At 39.8% G+C, this 26509-nt stretch overlaps 1 protein-coding gene across 29 annotated transcripts in view; it reads right to left on the bottom strand.

Moving 5' to 3' along the window:
• The window catches only part of LOC108272815 (uncharacterized), a 257124-nt gene that overhangs the window by 96819 nt on the left and 133796 nt on the right, over positions 1-26509 (bottom strand). For 16 of the 29 annotated variants that reach the window (XM_053684750.1, XM_053684749.1, XM_053684758.1 and 13 more), the window contains 11 exons: positions 22839-22955; positions 22446-22562; positions 22053-22169; positions 17519-17572; positions 15464-17278; positions 14873-15088; positions 13371-13544; positions 8633-8806; positions 3480-3653; positions 1796-1969; positions 803-976 (listed from right to left, as the gene is read on the bottom strand). In XM_053684750.1, the coding sequence (XP_053540725.1) occupies positions 803-976; positions 1796-1969; positions 3480-3653; positions 8633-8806; positions 13371-13544; positions 14873-15088; positions 15464-17278; positions 17519-17572; positions 22053-22169; positions 22446-22562; positions 22839-22955 (3306 nt within the window). The remainder of the gene's footprint in view (positions 1-802; positions 977-1795; positions 1970-3479; positions 3654-8632; positions 8807-13370; positions 13545-14872; positions 15089-15463; positions 17279-17518; positions 17573-22052; positions 22170-22445; positions 22563-22838; positions 22956-26509) is intronic. The other 13 variants (XM_053684765.1, XM_053684764.1, XM_053684769.1 and 10 more) reach the window with 11 other exon arrangements.

Below are 26509 nucleotides of genomic sequence, written 5' to 3'. Positions count from 1 at the left end.
AAAACATTATCATCTCCTGTTCATAATCATTCAACATTCCTTCATTCTTATAGAATACATTTGTTAGAACATTTAGCTAGAACAGATGAGAACTTCCACAAGATCTAACAGGACCATGAGCAGATATTTACCATCACATCACTGCTCTTATACAATCACAGGCTGTAGAGCTTTATTCTGAAAACAGTGATCACTGTTGTGTGTTTTATCTCTTGTTCTACACGTGTATTTAAGTGCAGACGTTAAGAACAAGCGGAGGGGAACTTTACAGGAATGACAGAAGACACGGTGTGGAGGTGGAGTGCTGGAAGGAGTGTCAGAGTAAAGGGACTCCTTAAATAAAATATTTGTAGCAGTGTGGCATCAAAGATGATGATTTTAATTCGCTTTCATGAGAGTGGAGAAGAAAATCTGCTGCCGATCAGAAACGGGGAAAAGCCGAGATCATCTTATTCAGACAAAAGCAGCAGTATGAAGTCAGAGATAGCAGGGTGTCACAAGGAGACGAGGTGTTCATCTACAATCACTCTCATGCACTCAGTGCTGACATTTTGTAGACTGTCTGACTCCCTGTCTTCTGCTTTCACATCAATTTTAAATCAACACCAAACAGCATTAAAGCTCATTGTTAGAAAAAGTCTGATTAAATAGAATATAGTACAATTTTAACCCAGTATCTGATTATCTGATATTTACTGCAACTCAAAATAATGTACAAAATAATGTACAAAATAATGTACAAAATAATGCTGTCAGTCTTTTAATTTGTTTCAGTGTTTATCTAAAAAATATCATTACTCACTCCAGTCTGTGTAGTTTGTAACGTTCATCATTCTTCAGAGCAGAGAGACTCTTCACTCCTGAGTATCCTAGATTATTCCCAGCCAGATTCAGTTCTCTCAGGTGTGAGGGGTTTGATCTAAGAGCTGAAGCCAGAGCAGCACAGCCTTCATCTGAGACACGACACTCACTCAACCTGCAGAGACACAATGACACTCTCTTCATTCTCTCAGTTTATGAACATCAAGACATACTTTGTGTATCTTGAAATGAGTGTGTGTGTGTATGTGTGTGTGTGTGTGTGTGTGTGTGTGTGTGTGTGTGTGAGACAGAGAGATACTGAATGTTTAAATGGTTTATTCAGTACTTACAAGAACAAGTCTGACTGTTTTATTTATGCAGAATGTGTTTGTCTGTTATTTTACACACATTCCAGTGACTTGGAAGATTTATTATTATCAAAGTGAAATCATTTAAAAATCACTCCTTATTTATGATGAAACACTTAATGTTTTGACATATTTGAGTGCATAGTGTGTGTGTGTGTTTTCACTATTGAGGAAAACTGCATAAGTTTAATACTGCTTGTCTGTTCGGCTGCTTCTGTAAAGCAGATCTGGCAACCCGGTTCATAGCAGCTAGACACAGACGTACTGAAAGAATCCTCACTAACAGGACAAAATTTCCTCTTTAAGAATTTCACCCTGCATCACACACAGTGTATTTAGTTTGTGTCGGAGCTGCAGTTTGTGTGATTAGTTACAGTGTTGTAGTAAATTTCACAGTAATTTTAGACACATTGCAGTCGCATCAAGTCACGTTTTGTGCTGCAGCTTCTCACATACGTACATCTGACCCAAAGACTCTGTGACAGATCATCAGTGTGCAGTGAAAAGAAACAATCTTCCTCCTCAGGACATTGATGATGAACCTAAAACCTCTGCTTCAGTCTCACTATTAGAGAATGTGTCTTACTGAGGAGCAGGTCATGTGACTCTCAGAGAGATGAACTTACTCCAGTTTCTCCAGTTTACAGAGAGGATTCTCCAGTACAGCAGAGAGACTCTTCACTCCTGAGTCTCCTAGATTATTCACAGCCAGATACAGTTCTCTCAGGTGTGAGGGGTTTGATCTCAGAGCTAAAGCCAGAGCAGCACAGCCTTCACCTGAGATATCACAATAACGCAACCTGCAGAGACACAATGACATCATCATCAACACATTTTCATTACTTTAAAGATGATGTGTGGGATTTTATTATTCAGAATGACATGAGGATTTAATATACAATATATATATAATATATTTAAATACATCTGTTTATTCTAATTAACAATGTGTCTCATTTATAAAACTGGATATGAACGGGTTTGTGTGTAAATCGTTTGTACGAGCGTTTACACAAGAAATTTGGTGTTCATGAAAATCCTGTTCATTCGTATTCTACTCGTGCTCCTGAGTGTGTGTACATTTATACATAAGAAGAAGTCTTTATTTATCACATATACATTACAGCACAGTCAAATTCTTTTCTTCACATTTCCAGCTTGAGCCCCAGACTAACGAATGTAAACCTTGACTTGATCAACTTCAGATCATATCATTTGCATGGATTAATGAAAATGTATAAACTATATATTGTAATTTTATATAAGATCCAGTTGAGTTTAAACTGTTTATGTTTAACATGTTTACAGCGTTTAGCAGACTCCTTTATCCAGAGAGACTTCTAGAAGTTCTTTGGAGTTTCTATCAAAAACACATCCTCATGCTAGTTCACTAGATCAGGGACTAAGAGCACCACTGAGAACATTTGTGAAAACCAGATGTTTTATATTATTGGAGTTTATTAAAGAATATAAAAAAAGTGAGCCAATACAAACCCATAAATGAAGACAAATAAAACTAATCATTAAAGCGAGTACGAAGAAAATCAGACTTTCCGAGACTTTTGTAAATCCGGTGGAAAATTCGAGTTGGGTTTGACTCACGCAAACATTTACACACAACTTTACTAAAAGATCGATAAATGACCCCCAAAGTCATTAAAATAATACTCTGGGTGTTGATCGGTCTAAAGGAGTGAAAACAACTGGAGAGGTTAGAGAACAACTGTGAAAGATGGTGGAAGGTCGTCAGTGGTCTGTGTTCCCCAGAGGGAAAAAAGTAAGTAAGTATGGGACTGATAAATTTACAGTGAAGTCCATTGGGCTGCTTCTGTAAAGCAGATCTGGCAACCCTTTTCATAGTGACTCCATTTTTATTTAAAAATCAAAATGTTCCTTTTTTTTTTTTACCTTTTAAGTTCTCTGACATTGACTTCTCATTTTAATTGATAAATTCTATATTTTGAGATCATTTGCACCGTTTCCCTGCTGCATTTAAACCCTGCATCACACACAGTGTATTTAGTTTGTGTCTGAGCTGCAGTTTGTGTGATTAGTTACAGTGTTGTAGTAAATTTCACAGTAATTTTAGACACATTGCAGTCGCATCAAGTCACGTTTTGTGCTGCAGCTTCTCACATACGTACATCTGACCCAAAGACTCTGTGACAGATCATCAGTGTGCAGTGAAAAGAAACAATCTTCCTCCTCAGGACATTGATGATGAACCTAAAACCTCTGCTTCAGTCTCACTATTAGAGAATGTGTCTTACTGAGGAGCAGGTCATGTGACTCTCAGAGAGATGATCTTACCTCAGTATCTCCAGTTTACAGAGAGGATCCTCCAGTACAGCAGAGAGACTCTTCACTCCTGAGACTCCTAGATTATGTCTACACAGAGTCAAATCTCTCAGGTGTGAGGGGTTTGATCTCAGAGCTGAAGTCAGAGCAGCACAGCCTTCATCTGAGATACCACAATTATACAACCTGCAGAGACACAATGACACTCTTCATCAACACATTTTCATTACATTAAAGACGATGTGTGGGATTTTATTATTCAGAATGACATGAGGATTTAATATCATCTGTTTATTCTAATTAACAATGTGCCTCATTTATAAAACTGGATATGAACGGGTTTGTGTGTAAATCGTTTGTACGAGCGTTTACACAAGAAATTTGGTGTTCATGAAAATCCTGTTCATTCGTATTCTACTCGTGCTCCTGAGTGTGTGTACATTTATACATAAGAAGAAGTCTTTATTTATCACATATACATTACAGCACAGTCAAATTCTTTTCTTCACATTTCCCAGCTTGTTAGGAAGTTGGAGTCAGAGCGCAGGATCAGACATGATACAGCGCCCCCTGGAGCAGATAGGGTTAAGGGCCTTGTTCAAGGGCCCAACCTTCTGATCAGTAACCCACAGACTTAACCATTATAATGATAAATCCTGGATACAGTTATGTACATCAGCCTCGTTCAGCTGGTAGAGGAGGAGGTGTTGGTCTCATCCATAGTCTAAATCCAGGCGTCACACACATACCTAGTCATAAATTTAATTCTTTTAAAATTCTTTATACCGGTATAACTTATGTAGCCACAAAAAATAAGTCAATTCCTCTAATTATTATTTACAGACCCCCAGGGCCATATACTGAATTTCTTAGTGAATTTGCAGACTTTCTCTCAGACCTGGTTGTGTCTGTAGATAAAGCATTAATCGTCTGTGATTTTAATATTCATTTTGATAACCCAGAAGACCCTCTGAGAACAGCGGTTGTGTCCATCTTAGATTCAGTAGGGGATAATCAGAACGTGATCGGACCTACTCATAATGGTGGTCACACTCTTGACCTCATACTAACAGACGGATTAAATAGAGAAAATATTGTAATTTTTCCGCAGTCTGAAGTTGTCTCAGACCATTATCTTATCTCGTTCATAATACGTATTGATCATAATATTTCCACCTCGCCTCACTACCGCGTAAAACCTACTTTCACATCAGCTACTGCACCGAGCTTCATCAATAACCTCCCAGAGACATCAATTAGATTTGGATCACCGTCTGATCCCAGGGAACTCGATCAGGCGACTGAATGCTTAGAGTCAACACTCCACTACACGCTGGATAGAGTGTCTCCTCTCAAAAGAAAATTAGAGAAAAAACTAGCACCCTGGTATAACGATCAAACGTGAACCTTAAAACAGACCACTCGACAATTAGAACGTAAATGACCAAAACCAAACTGGTGATATTTCAAACAGCACGGAAGGAGAGTCGACTGAACTACAGACAATCTCTTAGCGGTGCTAGAAAAGTCTCTCTCTCCACCTTAATAGGAGATAACAAAAACTATTCTAGATTCCTATTCAACACAGTAGCAAAACTAACTAGGAATAAAACCACTACAGAGAGAAACACTCAATCATTACATAGCAGTGAAGATTTCATGAAATTTTTCATTGGTAAAGTTGAAAATATTAGATGTGAAATTCAGGCTATTAAATTAAACCCAGACAGTATTATAACTAACCCTGTAGATGATAATATAGCAATATCAGATCAATGTTTAGAATGTTTTACTCCCCTTAGAGAGACCGAACTAGCTTCATTAATCTCTTCAGCCAATTCATCAACTTGTATACTAGATCCCGTACCTACATGTTTGTTTAAACAGATTTGTCCAGGAGTAATTGAACCACTTCTAAATATAATCAATTCTTCCCTAAGCACTGGCTATGTACCTAAATCACTTAAATTAACAGTTATTAAACCCCTGATTAAAAAACCTGATCTTGACCCGTCTCAATTGTCCAACTATAGACCAATATCAAATCTCCCCTTCATCTCTAAGATTTTAGAAAAGGTTGTAGCACAGCAGCTATGCTCGTACCTACATCGGAACAACATTCATGAAGTGTATCAGTCAGGATTTAGACCTCATCATAGCACAGAGACAGCGCTGGTTAAAGTAGTAAATGACCTTCTACTGACCTCTGATCAGGGTTGTGTCTCGCTGCTTGTGTTACTCGACCTTAGTGCAGCTTTTGATACTATAGATCACACTATTCTCCTTGATAGATTAGAAAATGTTGTTGGCATTAAAGGAACAGTCCTCCCCTGGCTCAGGTCTCATTAGACCGATCGTTATCAGTTCGTAGATGTAAATGAAGACTTCTCCACACAGACCGAGGTTAAATTTGGTGTTCCACCAGGTTCTGTTTTAGGCCCACTGCGTTTTACTTTATATATGCTACCTCTATGTCAAATTATTCATAAACATGGAATTAGCTTCCACTGTTATGCTGATGATACACAGCTGTATGTTTCAGCGAAGCCAGAGGACAGACAGCAGCTTAGTAAAGTTGAAGAATGTGTAAAGGACATTAGATGTTGGATGATAATTAACTTCCATCCATCCATCTTCTACCGCTTACTTTTTCAGGGTCGCGGGGAGCCTGGAGCCTATCTCAGGGAGCATTGGGCACAAGGCTGGGTACACCCTGGACAGGGTGCCAGTCCACTGCAGGCTAACTAACTTCCTTTTACTTAACTCTGATAAGACAGAAGTACATGTATTAAGACCATGTGTAGCTAGCAGTAATCTTTCTGATCTCACAGTAACTCTGGATGGTCTTTCTGTTTCATCATGTGCAGCAGTTAAAGACCTTGGAGTGATTATTGACTCCAGTCTATCATTTGATGCTCATGTAGATAATATTACTAGGATAGCCTTCTTTCATCTCAGAAATATTTCTAAGATAAGAAATATATTGTCACTACATGATGCAGAAATATTAGTTCATGTTTCGTCACCTCTAGACTAGATTACTGTAATGCCATACTGTCTGGATGTTCCAGTAGGAGCATAAACAAACTGCAGTCAGTCCAGAATGCAGCTGCTAAGAGTCCTAACAAGAACCAGAAGATACGACCACATCACCCCGATCTTATCAACACTGCACTGGCTCCCAGTGAAATCTCGCATTGATTATAAAATACTTTTATTAACCTATAAATCACTAAACGGTCTCGCACCACAGTATCTAAGCGACCTTTTGGTTTTCAATGATCTGCCACGCCTACTTAGATCAAAAGGTGCAGGCTATTTGTTGGTACCTCGAATAGTGAAGGCTACAGCAGGGGGAAGAGCTTTCTCTTATAGAGCCCCACTGTTATGGAACAGTCTTCCAATTAGTGTTCGGGACTCAGACACAGTCTCAGTGTTTAAGTCTAGGCTTAAAACGTATTTGTTTACTCAAGCCTACCCTGACTAGACTTTCTGTTACGCTAAGCAGTCCTAATAATCTCTTCACTCCCTCTCTCCTTCTGTCGAGCCACACACGATTTTATGGAGATACTAGAGATCCTGATCCTCTCTGCTCTCCGGACCTGCCTGATCCGTTTCGGATGTCCTGTCTCTGGATGGAGCTCTCATCTACTCCAATTCCAGATTGCTGGGACTACGGCTGCTTCTAAGGCCAAACAGACTTCATATAAAACCATAATGAACTTTTTCACACTATCTGTTGTTCCCCAGATGAGGATGGGTTCCCTTCTGAGTCGGGTTCCTCTCAAAGTTTCTTCCTTTTAACATCTTAGCGAGTTTTTCCTTGCCACCGTCGCCAGCGGCTAGCTCAATTGGAATAAATTCGCACTTTTAATATCTGTAAACCGTGTTTATATATTTCTGTAAAGCTGCTTTGAGACAATGTCTATTGTAAAAAGCACTATATAAATAAAATATAACTGTATTGAAATTGAACTGAATAATTTTGCCTTAACTTATAAATTGCATGGATTACTGTAATTTTATATCTGGAATATCCTGTTGAGTTTAAATTGTTTATTTTTAACATGTTTACAGCGTTGAGCAGACTCCTTTATCCAGAGCGACTTTTGGCTGCATTTACTCTGCAGGTCTTGACGACCCGCTTACATCTTCTTTTAAAAGTGACCCATACCCGATATCTGCATTTACACTATACACTTCGTGAAACAACCCGAGGTAGACGTCACCTGAATCTTAGGCCGAAAAGGAACTAAAAATGCTGCAACGGACGCAGACGAAAATATAATGCAAGCTTTTGTTTTCCACACCGTATTTAAAGATCAGCAAAACACCGGTCTCTTAAGCGGAGAAAAAAGAAGAGAGCCCTTGTCGAGAGTTGTGTTTTCGCGGTTGGTGTCCACCTGAGTTGACGTCATTCGCCACTGTCGCTTTTTCAATGACATACGACTCGCATCGTCAGGGGAATATCCGATCTGTCTGATTACATGGCAGACACAAATGCACGTATCCAATTCAAATCAGATTTATTTCCACGTATGAATAAGGACTGAAACGGATCTGAGAATACTGGAACTGTGAAAGATGGTGGAAGGTCGTCAGTGGTCTGTGTTCCCCAGAGGGAAAAAATTAATTAAGTATGAGACTGATAAATTTACAGTGAAGTCCATTGGGCTGCTTCTGTAAAGCAGATCTGGCAACCCTTTTCATAGTGACTCCATTTTTATTTAAAAATCAAAATGTTCCATTTTTTTTTTTTTTACCTTTTCAGTTCTATAACATTAACTTCTCATTTTAACTGATAAATTCTATATTTTGAGATCATTTGCACCGTTTCCCTGCTGCATTTAAACCCTGCATCACACACAGTGTATTTAGTTTGTGTCGGAGCTGCAGTTTGTGTGATTAGTTACAGTGTTGTAGTAAATTTCACAGTAATTTTAGACACATTGCAGTCGCATCAAGTCACGTTTTGTGCTGCAGCTTCTCACATACGTACATCTGACCCAAAGACTCTGTGACAGATCATCAGTGTGCAGTGAAAAGAAACAATCTTCCTCCTCAGGACATTGATGATGAACCTAAAACCTCTGCTTCAGTCTCACTATTAGAGAACGTGTCTTACTGAGGAGCAGGTCATGTGACTCTCAGAGAGATGATCTTACCACAGTTTCTCCAGTTTACAGAGAGGATTCTCCAGTACAGCAGAGAGACTCTTCACTCCTGAGTCTCCTAGTTTATTCCAGGACAGATCCAGTTCTCTCAGGTGTGAGGGGTTTGATCTCAGAGCTGAAGTCAGAGCAGCACAGCCTTCATCTGAGATACCACACTTATACAACCTGCAGAGACACAATGACACACGCTTCATCAACACATTTTCATCACATTAAAGATGATGTGTGGGATTTTATTATTCAGAATGACATGAGGATTTAATATCATCTGTTTATTCTAATTAACAATGTGCCTCATTTATAAAACTGGATATGAACGGGTTTGTGTGTAAATCGTTTGTACGAGCGTTTACACAAGAAATTTGGTGTTCATGAAAATCCTGTTCATTCGTATTCTACTCGTGCTCCTGAGTGTGTGTACATTTATACATAAGAAGAAGTCTTTATTTATCACATATACATTACAGCACAGTCAAATTCTTTTCTTCACATTTCACAGCTTGTTAGGAAGTTGGAGTCAGAGCGCAGGGTCAGACAGGATACAGCGCCCCCTGGAGCAGATAGGGTTAAGGGCCTTGCTCAAGGGCTCAACCTTCTGATCAGTAACCCATAGCCTTAACCATTATAATGATAAATCCTGGATACAGTTATGTACATCAGCCTCGTTCAGGTGGTAGAGGAGGAGGTGTTGGTCTCATCCAGTCTTATTTGACTGACCTTTATCAGTTCGTAGATGTAAATGAAAACTTCTCCACCCATACAGAGGTTAACTTTGGAGTTCCACATGGTTCTGTTTTAGGCACACTGCTTTTTACTTTATATATGCTACCTCTAGGTCAAATTATTCTTAAACATGGAATTAGCTTCCACTGTTATGCTGATGATGCACAGCTGTGTGTTTCAGTGAAGCCAGAGGACAGACAGAAGCTTAGTAAAGTTGAAGAATGTGTAAAGGACATTAGATGCCGGATGTTAACTAACTTCCTTTTACTTAATTCTGATAAGACAGAAGAACTTGTACTAGGAGCACGTGTAGCTAGCAGTAATCTTCCTGATCTCACAGTAACTCTGGATGTTCTTTCTGTTTCATCATGTGCAGCAGTAAAAGACCTTGGAGTGATTATTGACTCCAGTCTATCATTTGATGCTCATGTAGATAATATTACTAGGATAGTCTTCTTTCATCTCAGAAATATTTCTAAGATAAGAAACATATTGTCACTACATGATGCAGAAATATTAGTTCATGTTTCGTCACCTCTAGACTAGATTACTGTAATGCCTTACTGTCTGGATGTTCCAATAGGAGCATAAACAAACTCCAGTTAGTCCAGAATGCAGCTGCTAGAGTCCTAACTAGAACCAGAAGATACAACCACATCACCCCGATCTTATCCACACTGCATTGGCTCCCAGTGAAATCTCACATTGTTTATAAAATACTTTTTTGAATTCGAATTCGGAGTTTGATGGAGTAAGACGCGAAGTTGGAGGCTCCTGCTGATTTCGATTAAAATTGTAATTAATTAGCGCTTTTTGGTCATATAATATTTTTGACTTATTCTACTTCTTTTCCTTGTTTGCACTTTTAACTTTGTGGCTCGTAAAAATGTCTAGAAAGAACACGAGACCGGTGGTAGCATTCAGACACGACTGAGGCCTAGTGTGCGAGCCGGGAGCGAGTCCCCTTCTCCCCCTGAATCCGCATCCGCGTTGCCGAGCGATATCCCTGACTTCGCCGCACTCAAGCTCGAGTTGCTGGCTTCACTGAAGAAGAACATTGCCGATATTTTTAAAAAGGAGTTTCAGGCGATGTTCAGGGATGCGCTGTCTACTATTCAGCTTGACCTACAGGCCGTGAAAACACAGCAGGCTGGTGATAAAGTCTCTACAGAGGCTACCATATCAACACTGAAAGGTACTGTTGGGGAAATGCGGCACGCTCTCTCCAGTTGCACCAATGACATAGTTCATATGAAGACTACTATCGAGTCTCTCACTGCGACCGTGACTCAATTAGAGAATAAATGTGAGGATTTGGAGGCGAGGTCACGGCACAATAACGTTAGGATAGTTGGAGTTCCAGAGGGCACTGACACTAGTACAACTGCTGCTGTAGCAGCCTTGTTAAAAGAGGTGTTTGGTCTGGAGAAGGAGCCGGTTCTGGACCGGTCCCACCGGACCCTTCAGCCGAAGCCCAAGCCTGGTGAACGACCACGAGCTATTCTGTGCAGATTCCACTATCACACTGACTGTGTTGATATTTTACGCCGTGTGAGAGAGATCCAGCAGATTAAAATGAGGGATTTGACCATCTCCGTTTTCCCTGACTACACAGCCAAGACCGCCCAGGCCCGGGCCGTGTTTAACGAGGTTCGGCGTCAACTTCGTGGTACTGAGGGAGCTCGCTATGGAATACTTCACCCAGCCCGGCTTCGCATTACAGTGAGGGAAAAAAATATTTGATCCCCTGCTGATTTTGTACGTTTGCCCACTGACAAAGAAATGATCATTCTATAATTTTAATGGTAGTTGTATTTGAACAGTGAGAGACAGAATAACAACAAAAAAATCCAGAAAAACGCATGTCAAAAATGTTATAAATTGATTTGCATTTTAATGAGGGGAATAAGTATTTGACACCCTCTCAATCAGAAAGATTTCTGGCTCCCAGGTGTCTTTTATACAGGTAACAAGCTGAGATTAGGAGCACACTCTTAAAGGGAGTGCTCTTAATCTCATCTATAAAAGACACCTGTCGAAATTAAATAAATTAAAATATAAATAAAATACTTTTATTAACCTATAAAGCACTAAATGGTCTCGCGCAACAGTATCTAGGCGACCTTTTGGTTTTCTATAATCTGCCACGCCTACTTAGATCAAAAGGTGCAGGCTATCTGACGGTACCTCGAATAGCGAAGGCTACAGCAGGGGGAAGAGCTTTCTCTTATAGAGCCCCACAGTTATGGAACAGTCTTCCTATTAGTGTTCGGGACTCAGACACAGTCTCAGTGTTTACATCCAGGATTAAAACGTATTTGTTTACTCAAGCCTACCCTGACTAGACTTTCTGTTACGCTAAGCACAGTCCTAATAATCTCTTCTCTCCCTCTCTCCTTCTGTCGAGCCACACACGATTTTATGGAGATACTAGAGATCCTGATCCTCTCTGCTCTCCGGACCTGCCTGATCCGTTTCGGATGTCCTGCCTCTGGATGGAGCTCTCATCTACTCCAATTCCAGACTGCTGGGACTACGGCTGCTTCTAAGGCCAAACAGACTTCATATAAATCCATAATGAACTTTTTCACACTATCTGTTGTTCCCCAGATGAGGATGGGTTCCCTTCCGAGTCTGGTTCCTCTCAAGGTGTCTTCCTCTTAACATCTTAGCGAGTTTTTCCTTGCCACCGTCGCCACCGTCTCGCTCAATTGGAATAAATTCGCACCTTTAATATGTGTAAACCGTGTTTATATATTTCTGTAAAGCTGCTTTGAGACAATGTCTATTGTAAAAAGCGTTATATAAATAAAATTTAATTGAATAATTTTGCCTTAACTTATAATTTGCATGGATTACTGTAATTTTATATCTGGAATATCCTGTTGAGTTTAAATTGTTTATTTTTAACATGTTTACAGCGTTGAGCAGACTCCTTTATCCAGAGAGACTTTTGGCTGCATTTACTCTGCAGGTCTTGACGACCCGCTTACATCTTCTTTTAAAAGTGACCCATATCCGATATCTGCATTTACACTATACACTTCGTGAAACAACCCGAGGTAGACGTCACCTGAATCTTAGGCCGAAACGGAACTAAAAATGCTGCAACGGACGCAGACGAAAATATAATGCAAGCTTTTGTTTTCCACACCGTATTTAAAGATCAGCAAAACACCGGTCTCTTAAGCGGAGAAAAAAGAAGAGAGTCCTTGTCGAGAGTTGTGTTTTCGCGGTTGGTGTCCACCTGAGTTGACGTCATTCGCCACTGTCGCTTTTTCAATGACATACGACTCGCATTGTCAGGGGAATATCCGATCTGTCTGATTACATGGCAGATGCAAATGCACGTATCCGATTCAAATCAGATTTATTTCCACGTATGAATAAGGACTGAAACGGATCTGAGAATACTGGAACTGTGAAAGATGGTGGAAGGTCGTCAGTGGTCTGTGTTCCCCAGAGGGAAAAAAGTAAGTAAGTGTGAGACTGATAAATTTACAGTGAAGTCCATTGGGCTGCTTCTGTAAAGCAGATCTGGCAACCCTCTTCATAGTGACTCCATTTTTACTTAAAAATCAAATGTTCCAGTTTTTTTTTTTTTACCTTTTCAATTGAGACAATAACTTCTCATTTTAATTGATAAATTCTATATTTTGAGATCATTTGCACCGTTTCCCTGCTGCATTTAAACCCTGCATCACACACAGTGTATTTAGTTTGTGTCTGAGCTGCAGTTTGTGTGATTAGTTACAGTGTTGTAGTAAATTTCACAGTAATTTTAGACACATTGCAGTCGCATCAAGTCACGTTTTGTGCTGCAGCTTCTCACATACGTACATCTGACCCAAAGACTCTGTGACAGATCATCAGTGTGCAGTGAAAAGAAACAATCCTCCTCCTCAGGACATTGATGATGAACCTAAAACCTCTGCTTCAGTCTCACTATTAGAGAATGTGTCGTACTGAGGAGCAGGTCATGTGACTCTCAGAGAGATGATCTTACCCCAGTATCTCCAGTTTACAGAGAGGATTCTCCAGTACAGCAGAGAGACTCTTCACTCCTGAGTCTCCTAGTTTATTATCAGACAGATTCAGTTCTCTCAGGTGTGAGGGGTTTGATCTCAGAGCTGAAGCCAGAGCAGCACAGCCTTCACCTGAGACACCACAACACTCCAACCTGCAGAGACACAATGACACACTCTTCATCAACACATTTTCATCTTGGTTTAAAACTTACTGTAAAGATGATGTGTGTTATGTTGGACTGTCTCCCTTCTCTTGTCCAATCACTATAATAATATATTATATATATATCACAATAATAAGATATTATTAACAGGGATGCACCGAAATGAAAATTCTTGGCCGATGTTTTTTCGTGTTTTTTTTTCCATTTATTTTGCCATTTTTTTTCAGAATTGCATAAATTCAATAGTCAAAATGTGCTTTTTACTATTTTGTCTTGCTTTTCAAAGAAAAAAATAAATTACAAAAACTACAATTTCAAAATATTTATTTAACACTGAACATTTTTTTCATTCCAGCAGGCACAGGCTACCAACAAGGCACAATATAACTTTAAATAAATAAATGAGTAAAATGAAAATATTTTGAAGTGGTCATCTTTGAGCCCCTTGAATAGCCGATGTTGGGCCTATAACTGACTGCTGAAAGAATGGAACACTCTGTAGCCTGCAACAAAAAAGTGCATTAAAAAGTGCATTGACAGGAGTGCAGAAACTGGTTCTATTGGGTTCTATAGGGCTGATTATATTGGGGATATATACCGCTCGCGTCCCTGTACACCTCGCCGAGTATTAGAGTAGATATAGTAGAGTTAGATACGTTGTTAATGTTCTGTTCCTTGATAGATTTAGTTAGTTTAAACTATAGATTAGTTCATTTAGTCCCTTTGCCTGTCTTGAGTTTTTTGGATTATGATTTGGATGTGTCTGCCTGTCCTTAAATAAATACATCTTTACCTGCTTCCGTACTCTACTCCCTTACGTCTCGCGATGTGACAGAACTCTCCGGAACAGAAACAAAAAAGTAAACATCCGAAGAGCTCGTGCGTCGTGCACGTAGCTCGTGCGTGTGCGCGCCCCCTCATCGAGCTCGTGACATTCGCAGGTCTCACTCTGGTTGCATCATCAAACACGCCATTGTTCGGTCAAATTTATTCGGTATTTTCACTTATTCGGTTTAATTTCGGTTGCCGAACATTCGGTGCGTCCCTAATTATTAATACTGAACAATTATGGTGTAAAACTACTGCTGGTTTATGTTAAAAGTAACGAGTCAGGGTTTTTTAAATCTCTGTATAAATGTGTTTTTATACACATGTCTAAGTGCATTTAATTATTACTTTAATGCACAAGTGATATGTTTAATGACTAATATATTTGTTCTGTATGTTGTACTGATTTAACTGAAAAAACAGAACTGTACACAACTATTAACTGCAGCTTTTAGTGAGTACTGTGTCTCTCAGAGAGATGATCTTACCTCAGATTTTTTACTTTACACTGAGGATTCTCCAGTAGAGCAGAGACACGCTTCACTCCTGAGTCTCCTAGTTTATTCCCAGTCAGATCCAGTGTATCCACAGTCAGATCCAGTGTATCCATAGTCAGATGCAGTTCTCTCAGATTGGAGGTTTCTGAGCTGAGCACTGAGTCCAGAGTTCTCCAACCACTTTTTTGAATTGTATCACACCTGATACTGAAGGAAATAATACATAATGAACTAACAGTAATGCAAATGATCAAACAAGTCCTCAAAGCTTTCACTGCAACTTCTCAGTTTCAAAAGCACAAACATCAGTTAGACAAAAGTCCCACACAGTCAGAGCTGTTCAGATTCGGCTTGGTGGGAGTTTTCAGCTGCGTACATCATCACACACACATTGTATAAACATGGAGTATAAGATCCGGGACACCAAATGGGAAAGCAAGAGTCTGATCTAAAATGTTATTAATAGGAGAAAAGAAAGAGTCTAAAGTGTCATGAAGAGTTAGATTGATCTGAACAGCTAAGACATTTGATTTGTTCTCTTAACACTGTAACAGTAGAACAGTTCTATTCAGATTTACTTACATTGCTTTTCTGGATGCTGCAATCACAGGCATCACCTTCACAAGAATCTCATCTCTTATTTTATCTGTAGAGATATATTTACTCAGGTCAAATTCCTCCAGCTCCTCTGCTGATGTCAGTAAGACAAACACCAGAGCAGACCACTGTGAAGAAGAGAGTTCACTTTGTGTTCCAGATTTCAGGTAGCGTTGGATTTCCTCCACTAGAGAATTGTCCCCCAGTTCATTCAGACAGTGGAACAGATTGATGGATTTCTCTGTAGGGGGATCTTCACTGATCTTTTCCTTGATGTACTGTACTGTGTTACTCTTTCCTGTCCGGGAGATACTTCCTGTATGTGTTACTAAGGCATGTAAGAGTTTCTGATTGGACTCCAGTGAGAGACCCAGAAGAAAGCGGAGGAAAAGATCCAGATGTCCAGTCTCACTCTTTAAGGCCTGATGTACAGCAATCTCGTGGACATCTGAAATTGTCTTAAAGAACCGACTCTGTTCAAGAACATTTCTCTTTTCCTTCATGAATGTCAGGTGCACATACAGAGCTGCGAGATGCTCCTGAATGCTCAGATGAACAAAGCAGTACACTTTACTCTGGTGAAGTCCAAACTCCTCTCTGAAGATCTGAGTACACACACCTGAGTACACTGCTGCTTCTCTCACATCAATGCCACACTCTCTCAGGTCTTCCTCATAGAAGATCAGGTTGCCTTTCATCAGCTGCTGAAACGCCAGTCGTCCCAGTTTGAGAAGCATTTCTTCATCACTCTCATGCTTCTCTGAGTACTTTTCTCTTATGATGTTTGTCTGAATGATGAGGAAGTGTGTGTACATTTGAGTCAGAGTCTTGGGCATCTCTCCACTCTCTGCTTCATCCAACATTCTCTCTAGAACAGTGGCTGAAATCCAGCAGAAGACTGGGATGTGGCACATGATGTAGAGGCTTCTTAATGACTTCAGGTGTGTGATGATGTTATTGGCCAGGCTCTGATCACTGATCCTCTTCCTGAAGTACTCCTCCTTCTGTGGGTCATTGAACCCTCGTAGCTCTGTGACTCGATGGACACACTCAGAGGGGATTTGATCAGCTGCTGCTGGTCGGGAGGTGATCCAGATGAGAGCAGAGGGAAGCAGATTCCCTTTGATCAGGTTTATCAGCAGCACATGCACTGATGCTGATTCAGTTACATCACACACTCTCTCTGTGTTCTGGAAATCCAGAGGAAAACGACACTCGTCCAATCCGTCAAAAATGAACAGAACCTTTTCCAAACTGGACATTTCTGTTTCTTTTGTCTCCTTAAAACAGACATGAAGGAGATCCATCAGACTCAGTTTCTGGTCCTTCATCAAATTCAGCTCTCTGAAAGGAAGTGGAAACATGAGCTGGACGTCCTGATTTACTTTCCCTTCAGCCCAGTCCAGAATGAACTTCTGCACAGAAACTGTTTTTCCAATGCCAGCGACTCCCTTTGTCAGCACAGTTCTGATGGGTTTGTCTTTTTTAGATAAGGTCTTTGTCAGCACAGTTCTGATGGGTTTGTCTTGATCAGATAAGGGCTTAAAGATGTCGTTGCATTTGATTGGTGTTTCCTCTGTTGTTGTTCTCCTGGATGCTGCCTCGATCTGTCTCACCTCATGTTCTTTATTGACGTCTCCACCGTCTCCCTCTGTGATGTAGAGCTCTGTGTAGATCTCATTCAGGGGTGTTCGGTTTTCCGGGTTTATCATCACTCCATTTAAACACAGAAACTTCTTCACCAGATTTAATTTGAACTTTTTCTGGACGTCATTTACAGCAGCAGGTTCTGGGTCGTGTCTGTGACAGGGTGAAGTAGGAAGACATGGTGAGACATGGGGTCTAATTATTAGAGTTTAAGATCACACTTTTTTCCGACTGTTACCACAGATAACCGTTCTTTATGATGTTCTCACTGTGTATTTGCCTTATTCTACAGTATGTGTTCTATAATCTAATCACTCTGCAGGAAATAACAGCAGAGATGTTTATAATACCAGCGCGTCAGTGTCACAGTCATGTTGTTGGGTTTGATCTTACCCTGTAGCTGTGATGATGTTCTTTTCTCTTCTGTCTCCTGACCTCTGTAGAACACTGGGAATAAAAACTGTAGCTGTTAAAGACAATAACTTTCATCACTTTAAAAACAATTGTAGTGGGGGTTCGAATTCGGAGTTCGGTGGAGTAAGACGCGAAGTTGGAGGCTCCTGCTGATTTCGATTAAAATTGTCATTAATTAGCGCTTTTTGGTCATATAATATATTTTGACTTATTCTACTTCTTTTCCTTGTTTGCAGTTTTAACTTTGTGGCTCGTTAAAATGTCTGGAAAGAACACGAAACCCGTAGTATCATTCAGACACGACTGAGGCCTAGGGTGCCCGCCGCGAGCGAGCCCCCTTCTCCCCCTGAATCCGCATCCGCGTTGCCGAGCGATATCCCTGACTTCGCCGCACTCAAGCTTCGGCTCTAATTGGCTACTTCTATTCCTATGGTTTACTTTCTTTAAATGGTTAGTAGTAATATGGATCCCAGCACAGCTGGGACAGGCACGCCTTTAAGATTTATTAGTTGGAACGTCAGAGGTATGGGTAATCCTGTCAAGAGATCTAAGGTTTTACACATTTGAAACGTTTAAACTCCAATATAGTATTTGTACAGGAGACGCACCTACGTATTAAAGATCATCAAAGGTTACACTGCCTTGGGTGAGTCAAGTCTTCCACTCGAACTTTAATTCGAAAGCAAGAGGGGTCGCTATTTTAATTGACAAAAGGTCACAGTTTTCCTCCACTAACGTTATGGCTGATGTGAACGGTAGATATATCATAGCTGCTGGTACTCTGATGCAAAGACAGGTGTTGTTGGTAAATGTATACGCTCCAAACTTTGATGATGTGGAATCTGCTAATAGATTGTTGAGCAATCTCCCTTTCTTAAATACTCACCTGTAGATTTTCGGTGGAGATTTAAACTGTGTAACTGACCCAAACTTAGATCGGTCTGATCCCCGTACTCTGAATCAATCTGCGATGTCTAAAACATTTTCAGATTTTATGTGTCAGAACGGTCTCGTTGATCCCTGGAGATCCCGTAACCCCTCTCTTAAAAAGTTCTTTCTTCTCCCAGGTGCATCATTCCTATTCGAGGATTGATTATTTTTTTTATAGACAGCACTCTTGATTCTTGTGTAGTTTCTTCTGACTATCTGGGTATTGTAATTTCTGACCATGCGCCTCTACAATTAGATATTCATCTTTCTATTTATAAACGTAGCCCACCGCCTTGGAGATTTAACTCTCTTCTTTTAGCAGACAGTGAATTCTGTGAGTTCATTTCTACTTCTACTGATGACTTTCTTTTCTTCAGAATGAATCCACCTCTTATTCATTGTTATGGGAGACACTTCAATCCTATATCAGAGGGCAGATTATTTCTTACTCTGCTCGCTGTAATGAAAAACGCACTGCTGGGGTTAATGAACTTACATCTGCGATCAGTAACCTCGATCAGAGATGTGCACTGAACCCCTCTCCAGAACTTCTTAAACAGCGTCTTGACTTGCAGGCAGAATTTAATCTTATTTCGACTAAACAGGCGGAACGCTTGTTGTTACGTACTCGCGGTTCATATTATGAACACGGCGACAAGCCGAGTCGTTTACTGGCACATCAGCTACGGCGACAGGCCTCTTCCCGTCTCATACCTAGTATAAAAAACACTTCTAATATCGTCACTACAGATCCCATGGAAATTAATGCTACTTTTAAATGGTTTTACTCTTTGCTCTATACATCCGAATTTCCTGCAGACAATACTAAAGTGAATGCATTTCTTCAAAACCTTTGTAACCCTGTTATTGATTCGAATACTGCCATGCAACTGGACTCCCCACTCTCTCTTGAGGAAATTTTAATTTCAGTTAAAACTATGCAGTCTAACAAAGCTCCTGACGGGTTCCAGTTGAATTTTTTTAAACGTTTATTGGAAAACTAGCTCCACTGCTTTTGGCTATGTTCACCGAATCTTTGGAATGTGGGTCTTTGCCTCCAACTCTGACACAAACCACTATAGCTCTGCTTCTTAAGGAGGGTAAGGATCCGTCCTCCTGCGGTTCTTATAGATCGCCGTCTCTGCTTAATTCAGATGTGAAGGTGTTGGCGAAAGTAATGGCATCTCGTTTAGAGAATGTACTCCCTTATATTATATCTGAAGAGCAGAACGGTTTTATAAAGGGACGTCAATTGTTTTTCAGGCTTGGGAAAGCTTGTTTTCAAACAATCCGCATCAGAGAGGAACGATTTCTAGGATTTATGATGCTATTCTGCCGCTAGGAAGTGAGGTGAGTAACAAAATTAGGAAACGGAGTTAGGAGTACAGATAAGTGAGGAGTGTTGGGAATGTGCTATAGGGAGGGTACAGTCTACCACTTCTTGGGCTCGGCTTGGACTTCTACAGTTCAAAGTTTTACTCAGAGTCCACCTGTCCAAGTCGAGACTTTCTGTGATGTATCCGGACGTAGAGGACAGGCGTGATAAATGCCATGGCTCTCCCTGCCATCTTGGCCATATGTTTTTCTTCTGCCCTGATCTCCATGGTTTTTGGTCTGGTTTCTTTACCATCATGTCCACTATTCTCAGGGTAGATTTAAAGCCTTGTCCACTGATTGCTGTATTTGGGATTGCTGATGCCTCAGTTCCATTGAGCTCGATACAAAGGATGTTATTGCTTTCACATCCCTTATAGCAAGACGTTCCCTACTGTTGTTTTTTGTTTTTCTCAATGGAATATTCGGGAAAGGGAGGGGAGGAGAGAAGAGAAAAGGTGATGTTCAGCAGACATGTAGACGTGTTCAGCAGAAATGTTTAGTTCAGCAGAAATGTTCAATAAAAATAAAACTGGAAAAAAAAACATCATCATCACCAACAACATCAACATTGTGGACCTGGAGAAAAATGTATTCATTTTAATTTGAGGTTTTCTAGATTTTATCTTTATTTACATCTAGATGTGTTAAATAACTTAGAACATGGCACCTGATCATGCAGGAAATAAAAGCTGAAATTCTGATCTATTGTCTCATTCATCTTTTATCTCTAACCCAAATGTCTTCAGTGTATAGCAAAAGCGAAAGAATTGCCCTCGCTGTTCCAATACTTGTGGAGGGGACTGTATATGGTCATTATGGTTGTAACAGAACATGAGGACATCATTCAGAATGAACAGATAATGTGTCCTGAATGGATGCAGATACAGATCATTATTATTTTAAAAACCTGCTAGAAAGGTTCACAGGTATAAAAATCTGTAACTCTATCCAGAATTATACGACACTGTGGATGAGATTCAGTCCGTCACCTGTAGGGACAATTTAGTTATCAGTAGACCCACTGACATGATTTTGGGAGGTGAGATGTTTAAACTGAGGAAAATGCTGATTGTGATTATTATTATTAATAAACACTGTAATGTCAGTTATATGATTTATGGTAAATAATCAGTGCCTGTGTTCATATAAAGAGTCTCCATTTTCTATTATATTTGACAGAAATACTCAGACACATCACTCTTCATGGAGACACGTCCAAGTAACCGTGATCTCAATGGTGCCTGGACTTTAGCACAAAACAACAATGTTGTTACTTTACACTTCCTGTTCATTTTAGAATCAGTGTTGAATACTTGCTTCTGTTTTATGAAATTTTATAGTCTGGTGTTTATGTACATTATAATATTTTCATAATTCTAATTTCCTATTAGAACTCATGTTCATCATTATTATTATTATTATTATTACTATAACAAATCCGAGGGTAAGGCAGAAATTCATAGTCAAAAAACAGGCAGAGGTCAGGTGATCAGGCAAAACTAGGCAGAGCATAGAATCAAAGTCAAAGGAGTAAACAAAGGACAAAACTCAGAATGGAAAAACACGATAACAAGACTTGGACAACGACAGAGACTATGCAGCTGAACATTACTTGACAAATTTCAAATGTTCACAAGGTCTATTATAAGCTGTGTTATGAGTGAGAGTGAGATTAAGTGCAGGTGTGTGTAGTTAGAACTCCAGAGAAGGTAAACGTGTGTGTATGGGAAGTGTAGTCCTTTTCGGCCATGTTTGTAGTTTGTGGTGCATCCTGGGAAATGTAGTTGCAGGTTTGCTGCGATATGACAGATATTGTTTCCTATAGTTTGTTTTGCTTATATTAGCATTTCTTGCTTTAGCATTTAAGACATTACCTGTAAGACATTTTGATCTTCATAAAGTTCTGTAGTATCACTAAAGACCAAGAAACTAAAATATAAATCAAAACAGATGCTAATGATTGTGTAGCACAGCCATTACTGTGACTTTAAACCAGGGGTGTCCAATCTTATCCGGAAAGGGCCGGTGTGGGTGCAGGTTTTCATTCCAACCAAGCAGGAGTCACACCTGATTCCACCTGTTTAATCAGTTGATATTGGCTTTAAATAGACTCAGGTGTGGCTTCCGCTTGGTTGGAATGAAAATCTGCACCCACACCGGCCCTCGGACACCCCTGCTTTATACTATGAAAACTATGAGTTGTTACCTGTGTATAGATGTGGAGTCTTTATTTCTAAAGCTCCATGGAGGAACCATAGACGCATCACTCTTCATGGAGACACAGCTGGGTTCTGGGGCGTCTGATCTCTTTCTCTGTAGTTTACTGTACATTATACAAAGTTCTTTATTAGACACTATTTACAGATTCTGACTGACTTGTTAATTTGCTCTAATAATGAACAGTGGAATGCAAGTCTTTATTGGTTGTTTTAACTATGTTGTTAGCCGTTACTACTACTCTTATTGTCACATCAAGATACATTTAGCATAAAGCAATAAATATCAGAATGCTGCTAATGACCCTGGACTGGATAAAAGAATGTGTAACACGGCCTTTCTCTCTGCAGTGACTTTAACTATGAGAATTATGGGATGTTACCTGTGTACAGGTGAGGAGTCTCTATTTCTAAAGCTCCATGGAGGAACCATAGACGCATCACTCTTCATGGAGACACAGCTGGGTTCTGGGGCGTCTGATCTCTTTCTCTGTAGTTTACTGTACATTATACAAAGTTCTTTATTAGACACTATTTACAGATTCTGACTGACTTGTTAATTTGCTCTAATAATGAACAGTGGAATGCAAGTCTTTATTGGTTGTTTTAACTATGTTGTTAGCCGTTACTACTACTCTTATTGTCACATCAAGATACATTTAGCATAAAGCAATAAATATCAGAATGCTGCTAATGACCCTGGACTGGATAAAAGAATGTGTAACACGGCCTTTCTCTCTGCAGTGACTTTAACTATGAGAATTATGGGATGTTACCTGTGTACAGGTGAGGAGTCTCTATTTCTAAAGCTCCATGGAGGAACCATAGACGCATCACTCTTCATGGAGACACAGCTGGGTTCTGGGGCGTCTGATCTCTTTCTCTGTAGTTTACTGTACAACATTATAGAGCAGGCATGAGACAGAATTTACTTAATTAATGCTTACTTTATAGTCCACAGCCTTGTTTCATTTGGCCTGCGTGAACTTGGATAAAATAACACTGAAACGGCTCGTAGTGCACTACTGCTCAACATTTTCACACTGTCCAGAATTCACAGCAGATATCCAAAGTGTACCGTCTGAAGGTCGTTACCATAAACCTTTGTACGAGTGCACTGGAGTTTCTATCACGGTTTGGCTTGACCACAGTCTGAAATGAGGGTTAAATAAACACCTGTGTGCTGCACTTGATGTAAGTCTCACTCACGTCTAAAACGAATCAGAAGCACGTGGTGTTTGTGCTGGCAGTGGCGTAACCACAAATTAATAGTTTGTGATGAGAAAATATACAAAATAAAATACACCGAGTACCAAAATAATGCCCTGTCTGTGTTTAGTGTATCGTCTCATGTCTCTTTACTGCTCCACTGTATGGTTCATTTTCATAAGGACGTCATTTTATTACAATCAACAGAATCCAGCAGTTTTTTCAAGTGGTGACTGATAACTTCTCATGCTCGGTATAAATATTTGTTATTATTTTCATATAAACTCATTATATATTTCAGATATGAATATTTAATGACTAAAATACTAGGACATGGAAGCTTACCGGTTATTTGTGGGTGGGGTCACATTCTCTGTGTCCAGGTCAGGGGTCTCCATGTTTGAATATTAGTGTAAACACAGACAGCTCATGGACACACAGCTGAGTCCTGAAGATGCTGATCTCTTCTGCTGGAATTACTGACACTCCTAGAAAACACAAAACAGACACACAGTTAAAACTGGGAAAATCTTTCACATCTCTCAACTAAAGAAAATGTTGCTTGAAAGCGTCTGTCAAACTCTGACCGACAGCTGTCAATCTGCTCCGTGTAGCGTGCAATGTTCAACTGCGCACAAGCCTTCCGCTGCGTCTCCAGATCTGACGCGAGGTTTTGGAAGTTCCCAGAATCATGGCGCTGCAGCTTTGAGGACAGAAGTTGCATTTTCCGTTTAAAGGCATTAACTGAGCTGATCATACTGACCACGGTTTTGTCTTTTCCTTGAAGCTCTGAATTAAGCTCATTTAACATGTTGGTCAGATCGGTTAAAAATTCCAAGTCCAGCAGCCACTGATCATCATTGAGCTGGGAGTATTCTGCATGTTTAACAGCAAAAAGAAACTCCCTTATCTCCGGACAGAGCTCTCGAAATCTCTGCAGGAATTTACCGCTACTAAGCCATCTCACGTCAGTGTGTAGCAGGAGCTCAGAGTGGTCGCAGTCTGCCTTCTCCAGATGCGCACGAACAGCCGTCTTTGACAGGATGTAACACGTACAGAACAGGCGAGCTTTGTTGCCACATCCACGATCTCTTTCATGTTTAGCATTTTCAAGGCTTGTTGGTGTACTATGCACTGGTAGTTAAGGAAGTCAGGGAAAGCATCGTCTTCCCTGCACTTGGCAATGAATCCATTTGCGCTGATCAACCATTGCGGGCGCACCGTCCGTGGTGACTGATATCAGTTTGCACACTGGGAGCTGGATTTTGTCAATGAAGTCTTTAAAAGACTGAAAAATCCCCTCTTCCTACGATTTCGCTCGCTAGCCTTTAGCACTGGCGCGTTTGATCGCACACGCGTGGTGAGAGAAAAGACGAGATCTCAGACTGGCTGCCCTCTACATCAACGCTAACATCTTTTTTTTTTGAATGGCGATCTACCTGCACTTCCTTTGCGATCGACGTATTGGGCACCCCTGACCTAGAGTGTCTAATATTTTTACACATCCCATAATAATGTTTGTGCCGTTGCTTTGGAAACGCATCTCTCACACCACGCCAGTCATTCATAGTTCATAGACAAATCTTATTTACAAGATAGCAATATGACTTCTATCTGAATCTTTCAGTAAAATGAGTATTTCATCCTCTTGAAGTAATGTTAGAATCAGTGGCTTCAAGTCACAACAGTAACGTCACAACCCTCTGTTACTAAACCAGTGATTTATTATCATTTATCATCACAATTCATTCTGAAGAGTCTTACTGCATGAATGATTATCAATATGATGATAGCTGGATGGATCGCTATTAGGGATGAAACGGTTCCCGGTTTCATGATAAAATTCCCGGTTAGTATTACCGTGTCACATTTAATTATCATTAAAACTATATGGCCAAAAAATGATCATATTAACTGACTAATTAAGAATTTTATTACAGTTACTTCTATTAAATTTAATAATATTTTATCTGTATAGCAGTTTTTACAATAGACATTGTCTCAAAGCAGCTTTACAGAAATATCAACACGGTATACAGATATTAAAGGTGTGAGTTTATCCCAACTGAGCGAATCACTGAGAGGCTTGAGGGGAACCAGACTCAGAAGGGAACCCATCCTCATCTGGGTAACAACATCTACAGGATAGTACTGAGCTACAGGAACACTGTCCTGCGGAGCCCCTAAGGGGACATGGTGCTGAAAAATAATATGAGATTGGAGGAAAATTTATATTTTGAAGCTTTTCCGTTCCCCCGAGAAACTCTGTCTTCTTTCAAAAAAATTATGAAAAATTTTCTCCAGTAAAATGAATTGATCTTTATTGTGAGCTTATAGTAGGTCCCTATGAACTGATCTGAGAGGGTTTGATCACCTCTTTTACTTCAGTCTTAACACGAAATAAAATATTAACATTTTGGTGTCGGACTTCCTCTGTGAAATGAACTGTTTTCAATCTACATGTTTAAAAAAATACTTACGTTAGATTTATAACAACAACAACAAAAATAATAATATAGTTTCTTAAAAGATGTTTTAGTAAATGTATATTTATTTGGCTTACTACTTTATAGTGTCTCTTTAAACTTGATTGATTTTGCCATTATTTAAATGTAAAGGGTTATAAAAACGTTTTTCCTGTACACTCATAAATACTGTCAATTGTTGTGTTTGTTGTGTTCCTTATGTATTTAAAATGATGGTTTAGTAGAAAAGTGAAGGAGCTTTTTCTGCTGCTGTTTATGTGCATCTAGATGAAGCGAGATTTCAGGAAGAGCTGCTGCTTAACCGCAGTGTGAAAACCTTCAACTAACCACTGACTTTATTTCTTTATACTCGAGTCCAAGCTGAAAATAAACCTCTCTGAACCGCTCCATTGTGAAGGTGTTCTGTCTGAACCACGGCCCTGCTGCAGAGAGAAATGAAACCGGAAGTACTGTTTGTACAACACAACGACGGGGGATTATTATACATCATCATGGCCTCTTCTGGACTTCCGTAGAAGACAGATCTTAAAACATATGATGTTTGTTCCACACTAATAAATCTAAATCCCCCAAACACTGAATGTTCATCGAAGAGAGAAACTTATATATAAAATATATAACACACAGCTGATAAACAGCAGCTTCACAGGGAAGATGACTTCAGTTCCGGGGAAGTGACGCAGTTTTCTTACTGATCTTTTTACACCAGTAAAATAAAATATAAAGTCGTTTCTGTTAAAGAAATAACTTAC

The sequence above is a fragment of the Ictalurus punctatus genome, chromosome 12, assembly GCF_001660625.3.
Source record: "Ictalurus punctatus breed USDA103 chromosome 12, Coco_2.0, whole genome shotgun sequence".
Classification (NCBI taxonomy): Eukaryota; Metazoa; Chordata; class Actinopteri; order Siluriformes; family Ictaluridae; genus Ictalurus; species Ictalurus punctatus.
The sequence above is the reverse complement of the archived record's forward strand: the minus strand, read 5'-3'. Positions and strand labels throughout refer to the sequence as shown.